The sequence below is a fragment of the Antrostomus carolinensis genome, unplaced genomic scaffold (genome assembly GCF_000700745.2).
Source record: "Antrostomus carolinensis isolate BGI_N321 unplaced genomic scaffold, ASM70074v2 scaffold4549, whole genome shotgun sequence".
NCBI lineage: Eukaryota > Metazoa > Chordata > Aves > Caprimulgiformes > Caprimulgidae > Antrostomus > Antrostomus carolinensis.
In genome coordinates, this window is record NW_010340503.1 from 35,487 (window position 1) to 46,415 (window position 10,929).

The window sequence follows — 10,929 nt, forward strand, 5'->3', positions numbered from 1 at the left end:
AATTATTTCTAATACAGGCTGAGTTTTAGCACAAAAGACAACTTCCTGTGATTATCATACGATATAAAAGAAATAGTATAGAACCACTGCTTCCATTGTTCAGAGTATATACCCTTTTAAATACATACAAGATAAACACTTTTGTCCCAACATTTGCCTATTCAGTTGCTACTCCCATTTTTTTTTTTTAAATACATACAGTGTGCTATCTATATACAGATATCTGTATCTATCTATTTGCATTACAATTTAATCTTGATTTCTTATTCTTCTCTTGGTCTTTTTTTCACAAGATAAACACTTTTGTCCCAACCTTTGCCTATTCAGTTGCTACTCCCATTTTTTTTTCTTTCTCATGTCAAAATTTAATGAACACACTGCTCACAAATGCCTTTTTCCACTACTGCTACTCCGCACTCCAAATCCACACTTTTCTTTGATGACTTGTTTTGTTAGACAAGTAGTAGAACTAATACACCATTTTCATAATATCGAGACAGATACACATGCTTTTGCTTATATACATTGGAAAAACCATGGCTTCTACATATATATACAAATATATGTATATACACACACCCACACACACCCCCCCTTAGTTTGGTCCTCTCTCGATTGTCCCACTTTTTACCTACTTTTCTGAGCCTTTCCAAAAGGTTCTGTCCTTTCTCACTGTATTTTATCTATGGGTAGAGTGATCCTAAAAATAAACTGGGTCATATCGAGATTTATGTGAACAATTTAATATCCCTTCTTTGGTCTTAACAGATGCAGTTTTCCCCTAAAAATGTCATCCCCCAAACTGCTGAATAATTTTTCTCCATTGTCCCTTTGATCATATCACTCGTTTCTTTGCATTCCTCATTTCTTACCCAGCTCTATCCCATCAAATATAGGGAGTTTTTCAACACAGTCTGTCTCCACAGCCTACCCTCATCATCGGTATCACTCTTTATTCAATATCAAAATGCCACTCATCCTTCTACTGTTCCAATTTCAGCACCATTTCTCAAAAACATTTTTAATTTCCCTCTGTTTGCCATATTGTTTCTCTTTTAAATCCTCCTTAAAACTCTCCTTCACCATGCCTTAAAAAACAGGAAGGAGAGAAGGAGAATGAGAGAAAAGAAGGGAGAAGAGAGTAAAAATCTAACCTTGACAATGGATTAGTTGTTGATGTGCTGAGACCACTGCCTGTACTACAGGCTAATACTGTCTCATTGTTTTCTCATGCTCCCCCCATCTGTTTGCATCCATCTGCTGTCCCTTCTTTTATATTTGGAATTTTAGTATTTTGGAGCAGGGACTGACTTTTTGTTCTGTATGGGTAGAAATACCACTTCTGTGGGGCTTGGCTCATGACATGTACTTATATGTGCTTTAATGACACAACAATATATATGACTGCATAATAAACACAAGTACTTAATTATATTCCTTGAGGCAGAAAAAGATCATCCTTGAGGCACTTCATGCTGGAAAGTCCTTTATTTCCAATACTCCAAAAAGTACTGAAGTAGCATCCATGTCTTTCTGCCGTTACAACTAGTCTGCCATTTGCCCCTTCATGGAAAGAGGGAGAATGAAAATAGGAGAATTCTGCATGTTATTGTTGGGTTTTGCCTGGGGTTTAGTTTGCTTTCACAGAAGACAGTAAAATCATACATCCTTCTCTGTCTCCGATGCAAACACTCTGATTTTATTTACACAACTGGGTGTATCACAACAGCATAAAAATGCTCAGACCTGGGTATCAATTTTGAGCTGCTATGCTCATACTAGGCTCTATTTAGAGATAACTGGAAATTACAGTATGCTATACTGGTGTCCAAGAAAGCACTGCCCACTAAAACGGAAGGATGAGACCAAGGAACTCATTTTCATTCATGACCCAAGCCAACAACTGAATTCAAACTTCTAAGTCAAATGATAGAATACCAGCTATACCAACTAGAAACCATTCATAAAGTAATATGAAAGCCTCCCCAAGAAAATTACTGGTCCAGTTTTCCAGAAAGCTAAACATCTCCCCATCCAACACAGTAATATTGGTTCTACACATTAGATTTGAGTTTGAATTTCCATAGATGTATTTGCATATGCAGTACATTTCACATACATTGCCTTTTTCTCCCCACAAGTATTTTCAGTGTTGAATGAATATTATTTATTCAATTGCACCATTATTATTTTGGAATGAAATCTAAACTGTAATTATATATATCTCCAGTTACATGCTTATCTCTGGGTTCATGTCATCCAGTATTATGACAATTTAAAAAAACTGGGATTTTAAATTTAAATCTCATTGAAAAGCTAATTGTGGAGTTGCACACAAGGTCATGTTTAATGCCAAAGTATTTTGATGCATAATTTAATTTCACTTAAAACATACATATATATTTTCCTACCCATTACTTTAGAGAGTGTCTTCAGAATTCGTTATAGCCCTAACATCATTCCCCTGAAACCTTTAAATTTTCATGTTTTGAAGATTTTAAAATCCCCAAAATAACAAAACCTTGTCTCTGGCCCACTGAAAGATTAAGATTAGGAAAAAGTAGCATAGTTTCTCCATTTAGAATAGCCAAGATTCAGCTATAACCATTTTTGCAGAGAAAAAAAAAATAAAAGGTTACCTTCTCACAAGAACTAAAATTTGCTTTTTCATTTCAAAGACAAGAAAAGGAGTAGCTGTACCACAGAGTGCTTAGAAAGCGCTATCTTTTAAGATAAGAAAGAAATTCAAGGTGACATCATTTTTGGCCAAAGCTCAAAGGCTGTTGTGAAGGGATACAGCTCTTCCCAATTATTCCCCACGTAAAGATCAAAATGAAGGCAAAAGGCCAATTCTTAGAGATACCTCATCCCAAATGTGCTATGTGATTACCTACATACTCATTGCATCTGTGAGAAGTATTTTTTATCAGTAAAACCACAAATGCTCCTTAAGTAGAACTGAAGAATTCTTCCCCACTCTGCTTTCCCTAATAATGATGATGATGATGATGATGACCAAAGACCAAAGTGGTTTACACAAAGTAGTGTTGATTGTACTTACACAACACTGGACCAGTTAAAAACAGCATTGTGAGGCTGTGTTGGTTTTTTTGGGGGGGGTCACTGAGTGTATAGACCCTGTCACCCAGAGTACTAGTTTTGTTCCAAAGAAGCACAATGGAGTTTTAAAAGCCAGGACATTTTTTCCAGACCTCTGCCCGTACAAAGAAGTTATACCAATCGAATCCAAATTATTTTTAAACTGGTTCTGACTGCATAAATGCCTAAGCAAAAGCAATTTACATTAACATATTTTATTCTGCAGTTGAAGTGGGCTAGGAATGCACACCCACTCAGTTACCATGAGTCAGTCAATCAAGAGTAGCTCTTTAAGCTACAATAGCTTGATTACTTGCCACTGCTTGTCTCTACCTGAAAAGAGCTGAACTGATTTTGAACCAGCAAATTCAAGTAAGCTCACATTTCTGAATTTACCTCTGAAAACCAGTATCAAGCAGTTTTAAGTTTCCACAATGAATTTCCCACCAATGTAATTACATTGCCTTCATTTATCTTTTAAGCATATGATTAGATACCACAGCACAGCATCTAAGTGTCACGGCATGAGCACGAAGGAACCAAAAGCATACTTCAAACACACAGCTCTCTCAACTCCCATGTTAAAAAAAGAAGGCTCTATTTGGTGTAAAATGAGCTGGCTCCACAGGAGAGAAACCACAGTGATTCCTACACACTACCCAGTGTCACCAGATCTGGCTGACCTCTTCACCCCTGCAACCTTGCAGCAGTTTCACAGATGCAGAGCGGGGTGCTCATCGCCGCCTTTCACACGTGGTGGGAGAGCAGCGGCCACGGGGAGGCAAAGTGAAGCCCCTGTCCAGGACACTGAGAGGCCAGTCCTGTATCCTTCCCTGGGGCTCAGCTCCATCCAGCCCCGCTCTGTTGCACCCTTCAGTCAACTGTGTTTTGCCTTCAGGAACACACTTATGCTCCAAGGAAGAGAGATTACTCGCCTCTGTCTCAGGCCCATGGGGTTCCATTGCGTTTTGCTGAAGCATGTCTGCACTGCCTCAGACTCTCTCTCTCCAGAAACCTGTTTACACACCTGCTTCTCAATGCCTTCCCCCCACATTTCCTCCCAGATCACCCAAAGGAAAAGGGATGGCCTCTGAACACTCCATCTTATGACAAAACACCATCCGATGAGAAAGGCTTTATTAACAAAGACATATTTAGCACTGGAAGCACCGTTAGCATTATGTATTCTCTCTGGCCTTTCTGTTATTCCCAACAGAGTATGTGGACGACACAAGACCAGGGAGAGAGTGATGATCAGGTGTGGGACTTTAAAATTATCTTGGAAGAAATCAGGGAGCCACTCTAGGGAAAATTATATTATGCTTGGGCAAGAGCCTTTTGCAAAAGTAAAGCTGGTGTTGCAGGGGTGGAAGGCAGAAAACACTGGTGGGAAAATATCCATATGATGGAAGTAACTAGTTTGACAGAGCTGGATACGAAACTTCTCAAATGCAGAGCAAGTATCATACACAGCAGAACTGTGCAAACTTTCCAGTGTTCAACTCCAACAGTACTATGAAAATAACACCACAGCCTTGGCCTTTTCTGCTTAAATAACAAGCTGTAAGCAAGAGCCAAAGATGTCTATCATTTGGAGAGCAAAAAGTAGACTGAGACCACACTCTCACTTTACAGATAGCTACAAAGATTACATGAAGATAGGACTGTAAAGACATATCTTTAAGTCCCTGCCAACCTAATCAAGATGGTATTAACAGTGATCTCACACTCCATCTGCCTGGCTAGTAATTTATGAGAAACGTACTTCACTATTACAGGAAAAATATGTTGCAGTGCTTGTGGCCACAAACCTACCGCAGCAGCTCAAGAGCTCTTGGATCAGAGGCCATGAGACCAGTTCTTGACATTTACCAGGTACTGCCCATGAGATCTGATTCATTCATATAGTGATTTTGTTAGTTTGTTTGCCCTAGTGATAATCTCTTATTCAGACAGATAAAATAGCTGATGAAAAACTTGCAATTTAGAGTGTAATACCATGCTGTTTTGCTTTTCATTCTGTGAATTCTACATAGGTACTTCATTTAATTTTATGGGATTCTTTTCATGAGTGAAAAATCTCCCTATTCTTGCACTGATCAGCAATCATTTCTTATTAAATTACTCCTTTTCCTGACAGAAAGCAGAAAACCTCATCTTGCTTACTGAAACTCTATTTCTTCTAATATTGCATGCCCTCCTTTAGCTTAAATTGCCTAAGATTCAAACCTATGGGGCTTGCTAGTTGCAGAAGATTTTTTTGGTTGTGTGTCTTTTTTTTTGTGGGTGGGTTTGGGTTTGTTTTTTTTTTTCTGAAACTCTATTTCTTCTAATATTGCATGCCCTCCTTTAGCTTAAATTGCCTAAGGGGAAGAGAGAGGTAATGGTGGTGATGGTTCCATTTTGAAAAACAATATGAAATCTTCCAGTTTCCATCAAGGCAAAGTTCAGGGGCAGCATTCTAATATGCGAATTACTAAGATGACTTCTGCACATTAAAACAAACAAAGAAAAAAAACAACAACAAAAAAACCCCCATACCAGTACCAACACACTGGAATTAATTGCTAATTATGCATTTCTTCACTTAGCAGAACTATGGTTTGGATCATCCTTCTAGTTGCTGCAGCAAAGGAAGACTATATATGTAATAGTGACAAAAAACCCTACTGTAGCTCTTCAAACATTCTTTCTGCTGCACATTGGAGAAAAAGTATCTCAGAAACTACTAACTACTATAAATGAGTAGGATAGGATACTCAGAGCAACAACTAGGGAATAACAGCCTTTGATCTAGTCAATTCCTACTCATATGAACAACTTAAAGGCATCACTGCTTTTTATGCCAAAGAGCAACAAGGCAAAATGAGCCTCTAATATTATTAGAAGCCCTGCACGCTCAGTATCATTTGTAAGACTTCTGTCACAATCAGAATATGCAAAGTCTTCCTCTTCTAGTTGTGGGACAAGACAAGGGCTTGGAGCACAAGAATATTTTTCTTACCAAATAAAATACCCAAATTACTTCATATACAAAGGCTGAGTCAATCTCAAGAACATTTTTATGAAGAAAATGGGCAAATTCAGTCTCAGTAGCATTTGTTCCATCTTCAACAATGCAGATGAAGGGAACCCTTTACTCCTCTTTAAAACTAAACACTGCCGTTTATTGTACTGCAGTACACCAATACAATTTGGAAAGAATTTTTCTAGTGTTCATTTGAAAGTTTCTACTTATATATCCACAACTCATACTCAGGGAGATATCTTGCCACCTTAGTTTTGCTCCTCAAATTCTGTTCAGAAATACTCTTCTACCAATCTCACTTTGCCAGATAATCAAAATAACTACAGATTTGTCTTTTAGAAACATTCTTGGAAAACAAGAAATCAAAATGTCTTCACTTTATCAAACAGATACCCACTTTGTAGCTTTGCTAATACATGCAAATTGTCTGATTTCCTGAAATTACTGATTAACCAGGCTGAAAAGCTGATTACCTGATTATCCAAGAGAAAAATAATTTAGCATGATTTTGTGTCATTTGACAATCCAGGTAATTTTTTAATTAATTTGAGTTTTCAAGTGAATTTGGAGATACTACTAAAAAAGAGAAAAGAGGTCAATGACCTGAATAAAGGTAACCTTTCCAGAAAATTTCTTCTTACAACAATCATTTGTCAAGTGTTATTGTTAGTTACATATACTTCAAACACACAGACACAAAAATGAGAACTTAGACTTCAAAAAATATTCAAACAAAGAACCCATGGTAAGATCTTCAATGTTCTTGTAAAGATATCTTGTAGAACTGGACATAAGATTAGTGGTTCACTAGTCTGACACACATCAAACTTTTATTGTGATCAACAAATTCTGAACTACACATGAAGCAATATGTAGCAGATATTTTGTCAATATGCTGAGAGAATAATAAATACTGGAAATACGTACTTGCCACTGAAAAGTTGTTGAGTGGATATGGCAGATCCACATCCTGGGGCTTCTCCTTATAGCCTATGAAAGAGCCATCTGTCTTTAGCAGGAAATATCTTGGCCGCCAGTTTTTTATATATTCTCCTAAAGGAGAAAAAAATAATGTTCATTAGTACTGTAGAAAAAAACCTTAGAAATTAAAAAACATAACATATTATCAGTGTCTAACATTAACTATACCAAAACCTTGTCAGACATTTTCTTCACAGAGAAAACCTTAACTCACTTCAAAAAAAAAGAGAAAATGGAATTGCAATGGTAAGCCTGGACTACACAATGATGCCTCTGGAATAAAAAACTACAAGTACTGTATAGTAATGTTCTATAATTCTAAACTTTCTCACAGTATACTCTTCAAAATCCTACATCTCTATACCTATAAATAGTTTGAAATTTTCTGCAGGCAAAAATAGGCACTACAGTTTGACTTTTAATAACAAAATGAAACCTAAACTACTACAAGGTAGAACATTTATCTCACTGAGCCAAAGCAAAAGCCATTAATTGCCTCAAAACAGAAGCAAACAGAGGAAGGTATGGGTAATGGGAGAACCAACACAAAACATACTTAACAAATATATCTGAAAGCAAAAGGAATAAAAAAAGAAAAAGTAGAAGCCAATTACCTTTTAAGAGGTAAGTCCACCAATAAATCCACCACCTCCACCTTCCCCCTACCCCAGTCTGAGTAGAAGATTCTGCTAGCTAAGACTTATTCAGAACCAGAAACATACAGAACATGTCAGTAAAGAAACGATAGCTTAATTAATGCCACTTTTTTGCTATTTAAGTGTGGAAAGTCTCTTTAATAGCATTATACTTTACAATGCCACACCAAAATCTCAGCAACAGTTTCATTTTTAAAGTGCAATTACTCAGTGAGGTAGAGGTGAGTTTAGATCTGGCCAAACTTCCTCATCTTTGATTTCTATCAACTCTGCAAAGTAAATAACGTATGTACAAGAACTTACTAAGACTTCAAATAAGTCACTGTTTCATCATTATACATGTGAGCATTTTAAGAAAAAAAGCGTATGTAACAACAAAGAATTTCCAGCCGTGCTTAGGACTTCTCACCATTTACTGTTTGCAAAATGCTCAGAACTGATCAGTCCAGGGGCTGCACTGGTCCTGGGCAAAGCCCAGCCCTTCACTGACATTCCCCACCTGAGCATCCTGTTAACTGTAGCTACATAGCTTTTAGACAACTCAAAGGTCAAGAAGAAGTTTACATCCATCTGACACAGAGATTACTCCATTAAAGGCTAATCTAAAAATTCATTAATCACATCTTCACCTTTCCATCACAGCAATCAACTAATTGCCACTGAAGTTCAACAAGGGAATTGTTAATACGGCCTTGCTGAACTTGATCACAACTTGTAAGGATTCTGATGATGCCCGTGGCTTAAGAATCTAACCGCAGCCATTAACATTTCCTATTTTCAACATGTATTTAAGCAGAGAAGCAGGGTACAGAGTAGGAGATGGAGAAGAGGAAAAAGTGAGAAAAACTAATACCAGGCTATTTGTATTGACTTATGTTTCCTGGCCCTTCATAGCAAAACTCTTCCTGTTTAGTCCTGCTTCTAGATAGCAGGGTACCTGCTTGATTTTGTTATCTAGAAGTTTTCATGTACGTAGAAAGAAAACTGAAAAAGTAAAGTTGTTACTTAATTTCACCACAAAATTAACAGAGCAGATATAGCACTAGTTACATTTGCACTGACTCAGAGCTTTCCACCTCAGATTTCCGGTGCTAGTTCAGCTGGGAACATCCCTACTGACACTGCCAGTCTGAACTGACTTCTCAATGGAAAATCCCAAATAACATAAAAGCAAACAATAACACACAAACACCCCTCCCAACAACAAGTATAAGATATTTGTAAACTGGAGAAGGAATACAAGTGCAGTATGGCAAAACAAATGTGTAACTTAAATAGCAACAACAGTGAAAAACTATATTATCATTACATGAAAAGGTAAAGACATTTCATGAATTAAGTTTGCTGAATACTTGAAAACAAAATAATTATAGGCCTAAATAAAGCTATGACTCATATTTTAAGAATGTTTAAAATATGCCTTGGGACAAATTTGCTGAAATCTGCATGGACTCAAATGCTGAAGGCAAAATGAAACCTTACATATCAGATCATCCAGTACAAATTGTAAAAATCTTAACATCCTAGTTACTTTCTTGAAGTTAAAAAGACCATAAAAAGAATCTTTGGTACAATTCTAATAGATTATATCTTATTTAGTTGTAACAGTAAGTGATTGTTACAGGAGAAAGTGCCTGTTACTAGGTTTAAAATGTGTCAAGATCTTTTAGTCTTATCTAGAAGGTGCGGTAAATGGAAGGCAGGCACCTAAAACAACTGCAGAGTTCAAGAACAGCATGGAGAGAATACAAACATGCCTAAAAGGGGTCAGCCATCCAGTGGTTCGGCTTTCAAAGAGTCTTCCTTTCCGTAAGGAATAAACTGGACAAGGAGATATAAGAATCAGAGCTGATAGGGTAAGTATACTCATCAGTCACTTCAGGAAAGAACAGAAGCCTTCGCTTACTTACATACACACTTTCCAGAACTAAACCTGCAGTAAAGGAGACCATTCTAGCAGGTGCCCTTAGAGACAGGGTGCACACTTCACTTACCACTTACTCCCTCTTCTCCTCTTAGGACAACACTTTAGATTGCATTTGGCTTCTACCAGGTACTCAGAGTCTCTTAATCAGAAAACGAAACAGATTTTTTATCATCTACTGAGTTATGCAGCTGATGTTCTGCCTGGAGAAAAGCCATTAAAAGAGCATGACTAGCACTTCCAAGCTCCTCTGAAGAGAGGAGAACTTTGGGCAAAAGCTAACAAGACGAAGATACAAATACTGAATAATGTATGAGTACCAGTTTATCCATGAGTACAGTTGTATCTCTGTCTTCAACCTGCAAACTATGGTCAGACACAGGACATGTAATTTAAAAGCAATTGCAAAACACTATGGCTTCATAAGGATCCATGTATTTCTTTCATAGACATATTTCTTTGAAGAATGTTCCTCCTAAACGGTTCCCCAACACAAACCATGGTCAGACTACTTTTTCAAGACGGCTATACAAACACACACATATAAAGACCCCTAGTTTTGTCCTGAAATGACCAATATTCTAAATCCTCTTCAAGGCCTGTACACGAATATTTATCATCTGTCCTTTATTTATTTTATAATTTAATTAACAAATGGGTGATCACTTTTGAAGACTAAAGTAAACAGTGGTATCAGTGAACAGTTCACTTAGCTGCTCAAGTGGTTTAATGGCTCTCAAGATGCACTCTAGGTGCTCTCTTGTAACTGCATTCCTTCTACATAATCTGCTTAAAGATAGAAAAACATTTTAGTTCATACTTCTTAATAGACATATGCTTACTGAACTGCTTTGAAAGATAAATCCTCCATACAGAAAATACTAAAACACATCAGAGTATTTGAAAAGATAAAACACTTCCACGTCTTCTAACTTACCAGCCCCACATAAAAAAAATATTTAAAAAAAAAAAAAAGTCTATTTTACAGTATGAGCAACATTACTTTAAAGATATTTGGAGTTTATGGTTATCAAATACCTCAACACAAGCAAACAACAGGAAACACACATCTGAAATTCATTAATTCAAGTGAAAAGAATTTCCACAAGAAAGGAGAAGTCCAGGCAGGCTAACCAAACCACAATATATCCTGACAATTTAATGAAATGGAGCTGCAGCACTTAAAAAAGCAGTGGATCTGCCATAGAGAGTTAATCAGGTTTGTACCCTGCTTCCTGCTG

At 37.0% G+C, this 10,929-nt stretch overlaps 1 protein-coding gene across 1 annotated transcript in view; it reads right to left on the reverse strand.

Moving 5' to 3' along the window:
• Positions 1–10,929, reverse strand: part of LOC104531302 (RAC-gamma serine/threonine-protein kinase) — a 57,609-nt gene that overhangs the window by 29,168 nt on the left and 17,512 nt on the right. Inside the window, exon 3 of the mRNA XM_010176154.2 lies at positions 7,055–7,180. Coding sequence (XP_010174456.2) covers positions 7,055–7,180 — 126 coding nt within the window. The remainder of the gene's footprint in view (positions 1–7,054; positions 7,181–10,929) is intronic.